General features: G+C 48.3%; 1 protein-coding gene across 1 annotated transcript in view; it reads left to right on the top strand.

Annotated features, from left to right (window-relative positions):
* The first annotated feature begins 914 nt into the window (after positions 1-914).
* wipi1 (WD repeat domain, phosphoinositide interacting 1) overlaps positions 915-17,101 on the top strand; it is a 40,816-nt gene continuing 24,629 nt past the window's right edge. The window contains exons 1-2 of the mRNA XM_042317213.1: positions 915-1,329; positions 11,640-11,722. Coding sequence (XP_042173147.1) covers positions 1,226-1,329; positions 11,640-11,722 — 187 coding nt within the window. The 5' untranslated portion in view covers positions 915-1,225. The remainder of the gene's footprint in view (positions 1,330-11,639; positions 11,723-17,101) is intronic.

The following is a 17,101-nucleotide window of genomic DNA, read 5'->3' as shown; positions in this document are numbered from 1 at the left end:
GTACCCTGTGTATATAACCAAGTTATCATTGACTCAGTACTGGTAATCCGTGTATATAACCACGTTATCATTGACTGCGTACTGGTAATCCGTGTATATAGCCAAGTTATCATTGACTGGGTACTGGTACCCTGTGTAAATAACCAAGTTATCATTGACTCAGTACTGGTAATCCGTGTATATAACCACGTTATCATTGACTGGGTACTGGTAATCCGTGTATATAGCCAGGTTATCATTGACTGGGTACTGGTACCCTGTGTATATAACCAAGTTATCATTGACTAGGTACTGGTAATCCGTGTATATAACCAAGTTATTGTTACTCATTGTATATTTATTCCTCATGTCACTATTTTTCTATTATTTTTCTCTCTACATTGTTTGGAAGGGCCCATAAGGAAGCATTTCACTGTTACACCTGCTGTTTACGAAATATGTGACAAATAAAATGTGATTTGATTATAGGATCTGTGACAGCATGGGCAGCACCATTGAGGCTATCTCCATTTTAAAGTAGTCATTTACATTTTTCTTCATTGGCTGATTGCTCCCAACTCATAGGAACCCCCACCCAGTTGACTACTTTAAAATGGTGGAAGCCCTCAATGGCAATGTCCATGCTAAAACGGGTTATTTCCACGATGAGTCCTCTATCTGAGTCTTCTATCTATCTCTGGAAAACAGGCACAACTCCAATAGGAAGTCGTTTTTTCAAAGTTGGGCTTATTTTTCGTGGACAGATTTTGAGCGGAGTAAAACCTTTTGCTTCGCATCTTCCCCTCTGGCGCTGCCCATGCTAAAATAGATTTTTGGCCACTACAGGCCTCTATCATTCTCTATGCACCTGACCAATCAGAATCGAGCCGACGACAACATTGAATTTCGCTTTCAGCCAACTGGGACGGGAAATCCGAGTGACGCAACAAGCTGTCAGCTGTTCTTGTTTTGCTTCGGTTTTTTCCCTTCTTCTTTCTCCAGAGTGTCTGATCTCTTCTGTACTAAATAAGAACATTTATGGAACTCAGATTTGGATTCTAAAAACACCGGATATAAGGAGTTCAAAACACTCAGGCCTATGATTAGATCGGTTTATTGTTAAAAAGGCGATCGAGATTTCTTCTCAGCTGGATCCTCAATCCGACGCTATCGTGCCAAGAGGCAAAGCCGATCCCAGGCCTCCGATCCAGGGCGGAGGGAGGGAAAGAGGTCGCTGGGAATCGGGATGGAGACGGGAGAGGGAGCAGACGGTCCTAGCGGACCGGGTGAACCGGGAGCCGGGCCGGAGCTGACGGGGCTTGGCTGCGCCTCTTTCAACCAAGACTCCACGTAAGCGCCTCCGAACCCGCTGCCTGTTGGGTTGGTTGCCTACAACAGAATGCTCTCTCAGCAAATGTCCTTGTCATTTCCTATAAAATAAGTTATAGTTAAATACACCTTTCAGTATGATATCATGGTGATGCAATCTAAAAAAATATTGCCCTTTCATTGTGAGGTCCTAAAAATCCTAATTAAATAGCTCATAGATGTTATAGAATTCTACATAGCGGCTACAGAATTCGCATGTGATGATCAGAGAGGGCAGTTCACAGTCCTCTGAACAAAACACACTAATTATGCTTAAACCTGAAACCACAGGATTTGTTCTAAAAAAAAGCGACGGTTGACAACAGTGGATGGAACCGTTCTGGAGGCAGAACAACGGGGCTTCAAAAGCACTCCTGTTATACACACTAATGCCTATAGAAATCTATTGATCCCTTTCTTAATGACTCCATTTGACAGAGAGAGTTCCTTTGACTAATGTAAGCACTGACTGAGAATGCTTGAATCGCCAGCTCAACTACTTTTTATGAACAGAAATGTATCCCAAATGGCATCCTGTTCTCTGCACTAGTTTTGACCAGGGCCCATAGGTTAGTGCACTATATAGGGAATAGGGACAGTATTAGTAGTTTTGACCAGGGCCTATAGAGCCCTACTGTATGTAGGGAATAGGGACAGTATCACTAGTTTTGACCAGGGCCTATAGAGCCCTACTGTATGTAGGGAATAGGGACATTATCACTAGTTTTGACCAGGGCCTATAGAGCTATACAGTATGTAGGGAATAGGGACAGTATTAGTAGTTTTGACCAGGGCCTATAGAGCCCTACTGTATGTAGGGAATAGGGACAGTATTAGTAGTTTTAACCAGGGCCTATAGAGCCCTACTGTATGTAGGGAATAGGGACAGTATTACTAGTTTTGACCAGGGCCTATAGAGCCCTACTGTATGTAGGGAATAGGGACAGTATTAGTAGTTTTGACCAGGGCCTATAGGTTGGTATACTATGTAAGGAATAGGGACAGTATTAGTAGTTTTGACCAGGGCCTATAGAGCCCTACTGTATGTAGGGAATAGGGACAGTATCACTAGTTTGGACCAGGGCCTATAGAGCCCTACTGTATATAGGGAATAGGGACAGTATTAGTAGTTTTGACCAGGGCCTATAGAGCCCTACTGTATGTAGGGAATAGGGGCAGTATCACTAGTTTTGACCAGGGCCTATAGAGCCCTACTGTATGTAGGGAATAGGGACAGTATTAGTAGTTTTGACCAGGTCCTATAGAGCCCTACTGTATGTAGGGAATAGGGACAGTATCACTAGTTTTGACCAGGGCCTATAGAGCCCTACTGTATGTAGGGAATAGGGACAGTATTAGTAGTTTTGACCAGGTCCTATAGAGCCCTAGGTAGGGAATAGGGACAGTATTAGAACCCTACCCTACTGTATGTAGGGAATAGGGACAGTATTAGTAGTTTTTACCAGGGCCTATAGAACCCTACTGTATGTAGGGAATAGGGACAGTATTAGTAGTTTTTACCAGGGCCTATAGAACCCTACTGTATGTAGGGAATAGGGACAGTATTAGTAGTTTTGACCAGGGCCTATAGAGCCCTACTGTATGTAGGGAATAGGGACAGTATTAGTAGTTTTGACCAGGGCCTATAGAGCCCTACTGTATGTAGGGAATAGGGACAGTATTAGTAGTTTTTACCAGGGCCTATAGAGCCCTACTGTATGTAGGGAATAGGGACAGTATTAGTAGTTTTGACCAGGGCCTATAGAGCCCTACTGTATGTAGGGAATAGGGACAGTATTAGTAGTTTGGACCAGGGCCTATAGAGCCCTACTGTATGTAGGGAATAGGGACAGTATTAGTAGTTTGGACCAGGGCCTATAGAGCCCTACTGTATGTAGGGAATAGGGACAGTATTAGTAGTTTGGACCAGGGCCTATAGAGCCCTACTGTATGTAGGGAATAGGGACAGTATATCTGGGGCAGTGAATCACTTTCAGATCACCTGCTCACCTGATATGAGGCTGACTGGCACTGTGGAGAAAATTTTCACATTATCCAGTAGCTTCTGGACCAGGGCTCGAGCCCTACTGGTAACACAGGGACAGTACACACCAGGGCCAGAGCCCTACTGTATGTAGGGAATAGGGACAGTATATCTGGGGCAGTGAATCACACATCACCTGCTCACCTGATATGAGGCTGACTGGCACTGTGGAGAAAATTTTCACAACCTGTCCATAGCTTCTGTCGTAGGCTCGGTACTAGGTAACACACACACACGCACACGCACGCACGCACGCACGCACGCACGCACGCACGCACGCGCGCGCACACACACACACACACACACACACACACACACACACACACACACACATACACCTGTCCATAGATTCTGTCTTAGTTAGGGTTAGGGTTAGGGTTAGTTAGTCAGGTAACTGGTAAAGAACCTTGAGCAGGAGAGTGTTTACTTCATAAAGGAATGTCCTGTGGTGTTACAGAGTCTACAGTGTTGGGGTTTGGATCTGAACAGAGTAGTCCTGTGGTGTTGGGGTTTGGATCTGAACAGAGTAGTCCTGTGGTGTTGGGGTTTGGATCTGAACAGAGTAGTCCTGTTGTCCTGTGGTGTTGGGGTTTGGATCTGAACAGAGTAGACCTGTGGTGTTGGGGTTTGGATCTGAACAGAGTAGACCTGTGGTGTTGGGGTTTGGATCTGAACAGAGTAGACCTGTTGTCCTGTGGTGTTGGGGTTTGGATCTGAACAGAGTAGTCCTGTGGTGTTGGGGTTTGGATCTGAACAGAGTAGTCCTGTGGTGTTGGGGTTTGGATCTGAACAGAGTAGACCTGTGGTGTTGGGGTTTGGATCTGAACAGAGTAGACCTGTGGTGTTGGGGTTTGGATCTGAACAGAGTAGACCTGTGGTGTTGGGGTTTGGATCTGAACAGTAGACCTGTTGTCCTGTGGTGTTGGGGTTTGGATCTGAACAGAGTAGACCTGTTGTCCTGTGGTGTTGGGGTTTGGATCTGAACATACAACAGAGTAGACCTGTGGTGTTGGGGTTTGGATCTGAACATACAACAGAGTGACCTGTGGTGTTGGGGTTTGGATCTGAACATACAACAGAGTAGACCTGTGGTGTTGGGGTTTGGATGTCCTGTGGTGTTGGGGTTTGGATCTGAACATACAACAGAGTAGACCTGTGGTGTTGGGGTTTGGATCTGAACATACAACAGAGTAGACCTGTGGTGTTGGGGTTTGGATCTGAACATACAACAGAGTTGGTGTTGGGGTTTGGATCTGAACATACAACAGAGTAGACCTGTGGTGTTGGGGTTTGGATCTGAACATACAACAGAGTAGACCTGTGGTGTTGGGGTTTGGATCTGAACATACAACAGAGTAGACCTGTGGTGTTGGGGTTTGGATCTGAACATAGAGTAGACCTGTGGTGTTGGGGTTTGGATCTGAACATACAACAGTGTTGTCCTGGGTGTTGGGGTTTGGATCTGAACATAGAACAGAGTAGACCTGTTGTCCTGTGGTGTTGGGGTTTGGATCTGAACATACAACAGAGTAGACCTGTGGTGTTGGGGTTTGGATCTGAACATACAACAGAGTAGACCTGTGGTGTTGGGGTTTGGATCTGAACAGAGTAGACCTGTTGTCCTGTGGTGTTGGGGTTTGGATCTGAACATAGAACAGAGTAGACCTGTTGTCCTGTGGTGTTGGGGTTTGGATCTGAACATAGAACAGAGTAGACCTGTTGTCCTGTGGTGTTGGGGTTTGGATCTGAACAGAGTAGACCTGTTGTCCTGTGGTGTTGGGGTTTGGATCTGAACATACAACAGAGTAGACCTGTGTTGGGGTTTGGATCTGAACATAGAACAGAGTCCTGTGGTGTTGGGGTTTGGATCTGAACATAGAACAGAGTAGACCTGTTGTCCTGTGGTGTTGGGGTTTGGATCTGAACATAGAACAGAGTAGACCTGTTGTCCTGTGGTGTTGGGGTTTGGATCTGAACATAGAACAGAGTAGACCTGTTGTCCTGTGGTGTTGGGGTTTGGATCTGAACATAGAAAGAGTAGACCTGTTGTCCTGTGGTGTTGGGGTTTGGATCTGAACATAGAACAGAGTAGACCTGTTGTCCTGTGGTGTTGGGGTTTGGATCTGAACATAGAACAGAGTAGACCTGTTGTCCTGTGGTGTTGGGGTTTGGATCTGAACATAGAACAGAGTAGACCTGTTGTCCTGTGGTGTTGGGGTTTGGATCTGAACATAGAACAGAGTAGACCTGTTGTCCTGTGGTGTTGGGGTGTGGATCTGAACATAGAACAGAGTAGACCTGTTGTCCTGTGGTGTTGGGGTTTGGATCTGAACATAGAACAGAGTAGACCTGTTGTCCTGTGGTGTTGGGGTTTGGATCTGAACATAGAACAGAGAGACCTGTTGTCCTGTGGTGTTGGGGTTTGGATCTGAACATAGAACAGAGTAGACCTGTTGTCCTGTGGTGTTGGGGTTTGGATCTGAACATAGAACAGAGTAGACCTGTTGTCCTGTGGTGTGTTGGGGTTTGTCCTGTGGTGTTGGGGTTTGGATCTGAACATAGAACAGAGTAGACCTGTTGTCCTGTGGTGTTGGGGTTTGGATCTGAACATAGAACAGAGTAGACCTGTTGTCCTGTGGTGTTGGGGTTTGGATCTGAACATAGAACAGAGTAGACCTGTTGTCCTGTGGTGTTGGGGTTTGGATCTGAACATAGAACAGAGTAGACCTGACCTGTTGTCCTGTGGTGTTGGGGTTTGGATCTGAACATAGAACAGAGTAGACCTGTTGTCCTGTGGTGTTGGGGTTTGGATCTGAACATAGAACAGAGTAGACCTGTTGTCCTGTGGTGTTGGGGTTTGGATCTGAACATAGAGAGTAGACCTGTTGTCCTGTGGTGTTGGGGTTTGGATCTGAACATAGAACAGAGTAGACCTGTTGTCCTGTGGTGTTGGGGTTTGGATCTGAACATAGAACAGAGTAGACCTGTTGTCCTGTGGTGTTGGGGTTTGTCCTGTGATCTGAACATAGAACCTGTTGTCCTGTGGTGTTGGGGTTTGGAGAGTAGACCTGTTGTCCTGTGGTGTTGGGGTTTGGATCTGAACATAGAACAGAGTAGACCTGTTGTCCTGTGGTGTTGGGGTTTGGATCTGAACATGTTGTCCTGTGGTGTTGGGGTTTGGATCTGAACAGAGTAGACCTGTTGTCCTGTGGTGTTGGGGTTTGGATCTGAACATAGAACAGAGTAGACCTGTTGTCCTGTGGTGTTGGGGTTTGGATCTGAACATAGAACAGAGTAGACCTGTTGTCCTGTGGTGTTGGGGTTTGGATCTGAACATAGAACAGTAGACCTGTTGTCCTGTGGTGTTGGGGTTTGGATCTGAACATAGAACAGAGTAGACCTGTTGTCCTGTGGTGTTGGGGTTTGGATCTGAACATAGAACAGAGTAGACCTGTTGTCCTGTGGTGTTGGGGTTTGGATCTGAACATAGAACAGAGTAGACCTGTTGTCCTGTGGTGTTGGGGTTTGGATCTGAACATAGAACAGATCTGAACATAGAAGACCTGTTGTCCTGTGGTGTTGGGGTTTGGATCTGAACATAGAACAGAGTAGACCTGTTGTCCTGTGGTGTTGGGGTTTGGATCTGAACATAGAACAGAGTAGACCTGTTGTCCTGTGGTGTTGGGGTTTGGATCTGAACAGAGTAGACCTGTTGTCCTGTGGTGTTGGGGTTTGGATCTGAACATAGAACAGAGTAGACCTGTTGTCCTGTGGTGTTGGGGTTTGGATCTGAACATAGAACAGAGTAGACCTGTTGTCCTGTGGTGTTGGGGTTTGGATCTGAACATAGAACAGAGTAGACCTGTTGTCCTGTGGTGTTGGGGTTTGGATCTGAACCCCATAGGGGACCTTTGGTGGTGTTGGGGTTTGGATCTGAACATAGAACAGAGTAGACCTGTTGTCCTGTGGTGTTGGGGTTTGGATCTGAACATAGAACAGAGTAGACCTGTTGTCCTGTGGTGTTGGGGTTTGGATCTGAACATAGAACAGAGTAGACCTGTTGTCCTGTGGTGTTGGGGTTTGGATCTGAACAGAGTAGACCTGTTGTCCTGTGGTGTTGGGGTTTGGATCTGAACATACAATTACTTCAACAACACACAGTTCATTTCATTTTTCCGGTGCAACTTTAGGCTACGTTTTCTTTCAAGATGCGATGGGCAATATATTTTTAAACCCCATAGGCCTACGTAATACATAGCCTACAGTGGGGATCTGATCATTTTTTAAAACCCCATAGGCCTACGTAATACATAGCCTACAGTGGGGATCTGATCATTTTTTAAAAACCCCATAGGCCTACGTAATACATAGCCTACAGTGGGGATCTGATCATTTTTTTATAAAACCCCATAGGCCTACGTAATACATAGCCTACAGTGGGGATCTGATCATTTTATAAAAACCCCATAGGCCTACGTAATACATAGCCTACAGTGGGGATCTGATCATTTTTTTAAACCCCATAGGCCTACGTAATACATAGCCTACAGTGGGGATCTGATCCACCAGAGATCTCACAATAAAAACAGCATTCAAAACGAGCAACAAAAAAAAACAAAGAAAGTTCCGGAAAAAAAGATGAACCAATATCCATTTGAAACCAAGTCAGGAACACAATGCGTACCCGTGAAGACGGAGAGCTGTGGAATCTGGTTGTGTGGGGTCAAACACTCTTTTCTTTCTTTCAGTGATGATGATTGCAGGTTTGTTCCCGTTTCCAGAGCAGGACCAGACATGTACAGCAGACAACCCCATCCAGGGGAACAGAGTAGTGGCTTTTAGAAACTGTCCAATGGAACAACTCAGTGAACTTCATAAACACTCCAATGGCACCCTATTCCCTATATAGTGCACTTACCTATGGGCCCTGGTCAAAAAGTAGTGCACTATTTAGGGTGCCAATTGGGACTGGCCCCTAAACACACCCTAGCTAGATGACTGTCCTCCCTGCTAGATGACTGTCCTCCCTACTAGATGACTGTCCTCCCTACTAGATGACTGTCCTCCCTGCTAGATGACTGTCCTCCCTACTAGATGACTGTCCTCCCTGCTAGATGACTGTCCTCCCTACTAGATGACTGTCCTCCCTGCTAGATGACTGTCCTCCCTGCTAGATGACTGTCCTCCCTGCTAGATGACTGTCCTCCCTACTAGATGACTGTCCTCCTGCTAGATGACTGTCCTCCCTGCTAGATGACTGTCCTCCCTGCTAGATGACTGTCCTCCCTACTAGATGACTGTCCTCCTACTAGATGACTGTCCTCCCTGCTAGATGACTGTCCTCCCTACTAGATGACTGTCCTCCCTGCTAGATGACTGTCCTCCCTACTAGATGACTGTCCTCCCTGCTAGATGACTGTCCTCCCTACTAGATGACTGTCCTCCCTACTAGATGACTGTCCTCCCTGCTAGATGACTGTCCTCCCTGCTAGATGACTGTCCTCCCTACTAGATGACTGTCCTCCCTGCTAGATGACTGTCCTCCCTACTAGATGACTGTCCTCCCTACTAGATGACTGTCCTCCCTGCCCCTGCTAGATGACTGTCCTCCCTGCTAGATGACTGTCCTCCCTACTAGATGACTGTCCTCCCTGCTAGATGACTGTCCTCCCTGCTAGATGACTGTCCTCCCTGCTAGATGACTGTCCTCCCTGCTAGATGACTGTCCTCCCTGCTAGATGACTGTCCTCCCTGCTAGATGACTGTCCTCCCTACTAGATGACTGTCCTCCCTACTAGATGACTGTCCTCCCTGCTAGATGACTGTCCTCCCTACTAGATGACTGTCCTCCCTACTAGATGACTGTCCTCCCTGCTAGATGACTGTCCTCCCTACTAGATGACTGTCCTCCCTGCTAGATGACTGTCCTCCCTACTAGATGACTGTCCTCCCTGCTCAGTCATCTTAATGATGTAACTGTGCTGAAGGAGGACCTAACCATAGTACCATAGACATGATATCATGTAATCCCTGGGACAGAACCATAGACATCATGTAATCCCTGGGACAGAACCATAGACATCATGTAATCCCTGGACAACAAAAAAAAACAAAGACAGAACCATAGATATCATGTAATCCCTGGGACAGAACCATAGACATCATGTAATCCCTGGGACAGAACCATAGACATCATGTAATTCCTGGGACAGAACCATAGATATCATGTAATCCCTGGGACAGAACCATAGACATCATGTAATTCCTGGGACAGAACCATAGACATCATGTAATCCCTGGGACAGAACCATAGACATCATGTAATCCCTGGGACAGAACCATAGACATCATGTAATCCCTGGGACAGAACCATAGATATCATGTAATCCCTGGGACAGAACCATAGACATCATGTAATCCCTGGGACAGAACCATAGACATCATGTAATCCCTGGGACAGAACCATAGATATCATGTAATCCCTGGGACAGAACCATAGACATCATGTAATCCCTGGGACAGAACCATAGACATCATGTAATTCCTTGGATAGAACTGTGAACATTCTCTGAGAACAGACATTCTCAGTGGTGGAACAGCATTCACTGATCTCAGGACTGTGTGTGTACTGTTTGTGTTGCGTCTGTATCCACAGGACTGTTAGACCTGTGTTACTATCAGGTAGGATGTGTCTGTGTCTGTTTAGACCTGTGTTACTATCAGGTAGGATGTGACTGTTAGACCTGTGTTAATATCAGATAGGATGTGTCTGTGTCTGTTTAGACCTGTGTTACTATCAGGTAGGATGTGACTGTTAGACCTGTGTTACTATCAGGTAGGATGTGACTGTGTCTGTTTAGACCTGTGTTACTATCAGGTAGGATGTGTCTGTGTCTGTTTAGACCTGTGTTACTATCAGGTAGGATGTGTCTGTTAGACCTGTGTTAATATCAGATAGGATGTGTCTGTGTCTGTTTAGACCTGTGTTACTATCAGGTAGGATGTGTCTGTGTCTGTTTAGACCTGTGTTACTATCAGGTAGGATGTGACTGTTAGACCTGTGTTACTATCAGGTAGGTAGATGTGTCTGTGTCTGTTTAGACCTGTGTTACTAGGATGTGACTGTTAGACCTGTGTTACTATCAGGATGTGACTGTTAGACCTGTGTTACTATCAGGTAGGATGTGACTGTTTAGACCTGTTTAGTTACTATCAGGTAGGATGTGACTGTTAGACCTGTGTTAGACCTGTGTTAGATATCAGGTAGGATGTGTCTGTGACCTCAGGTAGGATTGTAGTGTGTCTGTTTAGACCTGTGTTACTATCAGGTAGGATGTGTCTGTGTCTGTTTAGACCTGTGTTACTATCAGGTAGGATGTGACTGTTAGACCTGTGTTACTATCAGGTAGGATGTGTCTGTGTCTGTTTAGACCTGTGTTACTATCAGGTAGGATGTGACTGTTAGACCTGTGTTACTATCAGGTAGGATGTGTCTGTGTCTGTTTAGACCTGTGTTACTATCAGGTAGGATGTGACTGTTAGACCTGTGTTACTATCAGGTAGGATGTGTCTGTGTCTGTTTAGACCTGTGTTACTATCAGGTAGGATGTGACTGTTAGACCTGTGTTACTATCAGGTAGGATGTGTCTGTGTCTGTTAGAGAGAGAGATAATTTTTAATTTTTTTTAAATTTTGGACTGGCTATGCAAAATGATAACTGAGCAAGTTCAATCACATCAGCACTCCCAAGGCAATATCATGTTGAACTGAAAATGATATTTCAGTCATGAAGTTTGGGGGAAGTTCCCTCCTGTCCAGAATGGATGGAGAACACAGCATTTACACAAGAAAAGAGTCACACTTGCAACTTTCCAATTCCATGTTTTTGTCCCTTTTATCAAATGTCCTTGCAGCAAACTTGAAAAACAAAGTAACTGTTTCTTGTTCTGGAATCCCCAAATAAACAGTGTCTATAAAACCATTGAGAGCAAAGTCTGGTGTGAGATGAGTCACACTTCATTGGCTTGTTTTTAACCCAGCATATTCAATGTGTTTTTTAAATGATCTACCTCTGTGTGTGTGTGTGTGTGTGTGTGTGTGTGTGTGTGTGTGTGTGTGTGTGTGTGTGTGTACTCTGTATTCTTAAATACTCTGGTGTGCATGAAGAAACTAGTCACACATTAGTCACTTTGACTTATAATATTCTATACGTGTTTATCAACCTCTGTATGTGTTGTTGTGTTCCCAGGTCATTGGCAGTGGGAACCAAGACAGGCTATAAGCTGTTCTCTGTGACCTCAGTGGACAAACTGGACTGCATCTACGAGAGCGGTTAGTATAGCCCTGTCCTAAACACACCCCTAGACCCTTCCCCTAGACCCTGTCCTAAACACACCCCTAGACCCTTCCCTTAGACCCTGTCCTAAACACACCCCTAGACCCTTCCCCTAGACCCTGTCCTAAACACACCCCTAGACCCTTCCCTTAGACCCTGTCCTAAACACACCCCTAGACCCTTCCCTTAGACCCTGTCCTAAACACACCCCTAGACCCTTCCCTTAGACCCTGTCCTAAACACACCACTAGACCCTTCCCTTAGACCCTGTCCTAAACACACCCCTAGACCCTTCCCTTATACCCTGTCCTAAACACACCCCTAGACCCTTCCCCTAGACCCTTCCCTTAGACCCCGTCCCAACCAACCCCCTAGACCCTGTCCTAAACACACCCCTAGACCCTTCCCCTAGACGCTGTCCTAAACACACCCCTAGACCCTTCCCTTAGACCCTGTCCTAAACACACCCCTAGACCCTTCCCCTAGACCCTGTCCTAAACACACCCCTAGACCCTTCCCTAGACCCTGTCCTAAACACACCCCTAGACCCTTCCCTTAGACCCTGTCCTAAACACACCCCTAGACCCTTCCTTAGACCCTGTCCTAAACACACCCCTAGACCATTCCCCTAGACCCTGTCCTAAACACACCCCTAGACCCTTCCCTTAGACCCTGTCCTAAACACACCCCTAGACCCTTCCCCTAGACCCTGTCCTAAACACACCCCTAGACCCTTCCCTTAGACCCTGTCCTAAACACACCCCTAGACCCTTCCCTTAGACCCTGTCCTAAACACACCACTAGACCCTTCCCTTAGACCCTGTCCTAAACACACCCCTAGACCCTTCCCTTAGACCCTGTCCTAAACACACCCCTAGACCCTTCCCTAGACCCTTCCCTTAGACCCCGTCCCAACCAACCCCCTAGACCCTGTCCTAAACACACCCCTAGACCCTTCCCCTAGACGCTGTCCTAAACACACCCCTAGACCCTTCCCTTAGACCCTGTCCTAAACACACCCCTAGACCCTTCCCCTAGATCCTGTCCTAAACACACCCCTAGACCCTTCCCTTAGACCCTGTCCTAAACACATCCCTAGACCCTTCCCTTATACCCTGTCCTAAACACACCCTGAGACCCTTCCCTAGACCCTGTCCTAAACACACCCCTAGACCCTTCCCCTAGACCCTGTCCTAAACACACCCCTAGACCCTTCCCCTAGACCCTGTCCTAAACACACCCCTAGACCCTTCCCTAGACCCTGTCCTAAACACACCCCTAGACCCTTCCCTAAACCCTGTCCTAAACACACCCCGAGACCCTTCCCTTAGACCCTGTCCTAAACACACCCCGAGACCCTTCCCTTAGACCCTGTTCTAAACACACCCCTAGACCCTTCCCCTAGACCCTTCCCCTAGACCCTGTCCTAAACACACCCCTAGACCCTTCCCTTATACCCTGTCCTAAACACACCCCTAGACCCTTCCCTTAGACCCCATCCCAACCAACACCCTAGACCTTGTCCTAAACACCCCCTAGACCCTTCCCTTATACCCTGTCCTAAACACACCCCTAGACCCTTCCCTTAGACCCATCCCCTAGACCATTCCCCTAGACCCTGTCCTAAACACACCCCTAGACCCTTCCCCTAGACCCTGTCCTAAACATACCCCTAGACCCTTCCCTTAGATCCTGTCCTAAACACACCCCTAGACCCTTCCCTAAACCCTGTCCTAAACACACCCCGAGACCCTTCCCTTAGACTCTGTCCTAAACACACCCCGAGACCCTTCCCCTAGACCCTGTCCTAAACACACCCCTAGACCCTTCCCTTATACCCTGTCCTAAACACACCCCTAGACCCTTCCCTTAGACCCCATCCCAACCAACACCCTAGACCTTGTCCTAAACACCCCCTAGACCCTTCCCTTATACCCTGTCCTAAACACACCCCTAGACCCTTCCCTTAGACCCATCCCCTAGACCCTTCCCCTAGACCCTGTCCTAAACACACCCCTAGACCCTTCCCCTAGACCCTGTCCTAAACATACCCCTAGACCCTTCCCTTAGATCCTGTCCTAAACACACCCCTAGACCCTTCCCTTAGATCCTGTCCTAAACACACCCCTAGACCCTTCCCTTAGATCCTGTCCCAAACACACCCCTAGACCCTTCCCTTAGATCCTGTCCTAAACACACCCCTAGACCCTTCCCTTAGACCCCGTCCCAAACAAACCCCTAGACCGTTCCCCTAGACCCCGTCCTAAACAAACCCCTAGACCCTTCCCTTAGACCCTGTCCTAAACAAACCCCTAGACCCTTCCCTTAGATCCTGTCCTAAACAAACCCCTAGACCCTTCCCTTAGATCCTGTCCTAAACAAACACCTAGACCCTTCCCCTAGACCCCGTCCCAACCACACCCCTCGACCCCGTCCCAACCACACCCCTAGACCCTTCCCCTAGACCCCATCCCAAACCACCCCTAGACACTTCCCTTAGACCCTGTCCCAACCACACCCCTAGACCCTTCCCTTAGACCCCATCCCAAACAACCCCTAGACCCTTCCCTTAGACCCAGTCCCAACCACACCCCTAGACCCTTCCCTTAGACCCCATCCCAAACATACCCTTCCCTAGACCCTTCCCTTAGACCCCATCCCAAACATACACCCCGTCCCAAACCCCTAGACCCTTCCCTTAGATCCCATCCCAAACAAACCCCTCCCTTCCCCTAGACCCTTCCTCTTCCCCTAGACCCCATCCCAAACAAACCTCTTCCCCTAGACCCCGTCCCAAACAAACCTCTTCCCCTAGACCCCGTCCCAAACAAACCTCTTCCCCTAGACCCCGTCCCAAACAAACCTCTTCCCCTAGACCCCGTCCCAAACAAACCTCTTCCCTAGACCCCGTCCCAAACAAACCTCTTCCCCTAGACCCCGTCCCAAACAAACCCCCAAACAAACCCTCGACCCCGTCCCAACCACACCCCTAGACCCTTCCCTTAGACCCCATCCCAAACACACCCCTAGACACTTCCCTTAGACCCCGTCCCAAACAACCCCTAGACCCTTCCCTTAGACCCAGTCCCAACCACACCCCTAGACCCTTCCCTTAGACCCCATCCCAAACATACCTCTTCCCCTAGACCCTTCCCTTAGACCCCATCCCAAACATACCTCTTCCCCTAGACCCTTCCTTTAGACCCCATCCCAAACATACCTCTTCCCCTAGACCCCGTCCCAAACAAACCCCTAGACCCTTCCCCTAGATCCCGTCCCAAACAAACCCCTAGACCCTTCCCCTAGATCCCGTCCCAAACATACCTCTTCCCCTAGACCCCGTCCCAAACAAACCTCTTCCCCTAGACCCCGTCCCAAACAAACCTCTTCCCCTAGACCCCGTCCCAAACAAACCTCTTCCCCTAGACCCCGTCCCAAACATACCTCTTCCCCTAGACCCCGTCCCAAACATACCTCTTCCCCTAGACCCCGTCCCAAACATACCTCTTCCCCTAGACCCCGTCCAAAACATACCTCTTCCCCTAGACCCCGTCCCAAACATACGTCTTTCCCTAGACCCCGTCCTAAACATACCTCTTCCCCTAGACCCCGTCCCAAACATGACCCTTCCCCTAGACCCCGTCCCAAACAACCCTCTTCCCCTAGACCCCGTCCCAAACAAACCTCTTCCCATAGAATAGACTTAGTTCCAACACCTCTGCCTCTCTCTGATAGGCTGCTTGTACTCTATGACTCCTATACCAGAGCTTTTATCTCCCTTCAAGTCTCTGACTCATACAGGACTCTGACTCATACAGGCCTCTGACTCATACAGGCCTCTGACTCATACAGGCCTCTGACTCATACAGGCCTCTGACTCATACATGCCTCTGCTCTGCCAAGCTGTAGAATTGTTCAGTCCATACAGAGGATCTCATTCTAGTTGTGTTGTCCAGCCTCTTTCTGGACATTAGTGTCAGTTACAGGGAAATTACTTGGCAGTGCTCTTCCAATGATGGGTAATTCTCTGTTGGTCTACTTCCTTGTAGTGAATCACTGGCTGTGTTCCAAATACATAGAGCCCTGTGGCTCCCAGTCAAAAGTAAATAGGCAATAGGGTGTAATTTGGGTCGCAGACACTGTGTGTAGACTGATAAATGGTTGACAGACAATAGTAGATGGATAACTTCACTAGCCAGCAGTCTCTGGTGATTTACTGTTCAATTCGTTATTACTGGCAGACACAGTGGTGTGGAGATAGAAACCAACCATGTCAGGACACTAATACCAGGCTACCTCAGCCCCCTAGGACACTAATACCAGGCTACCTCAGCCCCCTAGGACACTAATACCAGGCTACCTCAGCCCCCCCAGGACACTAATACCAGGCTACCTCAGCCCCTAGGACACTAATACCAGGCTACCTCAGCCCCCCAGGACACTAATACCAGGCTACCTCAGCCCCCAGGACACTAATACTAGGCTACCTCAGCCCCCAGGACACTAATACCAGGCTACCTCAGCCCCCCAGGACACTAATACCAGGCTACCTCAGCCCCTAGGACACTAATACCAGGCTACCTCAGCCCCCAAGGACACTAATACCAGGCTACCTCAGCCCCCCAGGACACTAATACTAGGCTACCTCAGCCCCCTAGGACACTAATACCAGGACACTAATACCAGGCTACCTCAGCCCCTAGGACACTAATACCAGAATACCTCAGCCCCTAGGACACTAATACCAGGCTACCTCAGCCCCCCAGGACACTAATACCAGGCTACCTCAGCCCCCCAGGACACTAATACTAGGCTACCTCAGCCCCTAGGACACTAATACCAGGACACTAATACCAGGCTACCTCAGCCCCTAGGACACTAATACCAGGCTACCTCAGCCCCCTAGGACACTAATACCAGGCTACCTCAGCCCCTAGGACACTAATACCAGGCTACCTCAGCCCCCCAGGACACTAATACCAGGCTACCTCAGCCCCCCAGGACACTAATACCAGGCTACCTCAGCCCCCCAGGACACTAATACCAGGCTACCTCAGCCCCCTAGGACACTAATACCAGGCTACCTCAGCCCCCTAGGACACTAATACCAGGCTACCTCAGCCCCCCAGGACACTAATACCAGGCTACCTCAGCCCCCCAGGACACTAATACCAGGCTACCTCAGCCCCCCAGGACACTAATACCAGGCTACCTCAGCCCCCCAGGACACTAATACCAGGCTACCTCAGCCCCCCAGGACACTAATACCAGGCTACCTCAGCCCCTACCTCAGGACACTAATACCAGGCTACCTCAGCCCCCCAGGACACTAATACCAGGCTACCTCAGCCCCTAGGACACTAATACCAGGACAC

This window comes from Oncorhynchus tshawytscha, unplaced genomic scaffold (genome assembly GCF_018296145.1).
Source record: "Oncorhynchus tshawytscha isolate Ot180627B unplaced genomic scaffold, Otsh_v2.0 Un_contig_2750_pilon_pilon, whole genome shotgun sequence".
In the NCBI taxonomy this organism is placed as follows: Eukaryota; Metazoa; Chordata; class Actinopteri; order Salmoniformes; family Salmonidae; genus Oncorhynchus; species Oncorhynchus tshawytscha.
Note: the sequence above shows the minus strand (reverse complement) of the source record. Positions and strands in the feature narration are given on the sequence as shown.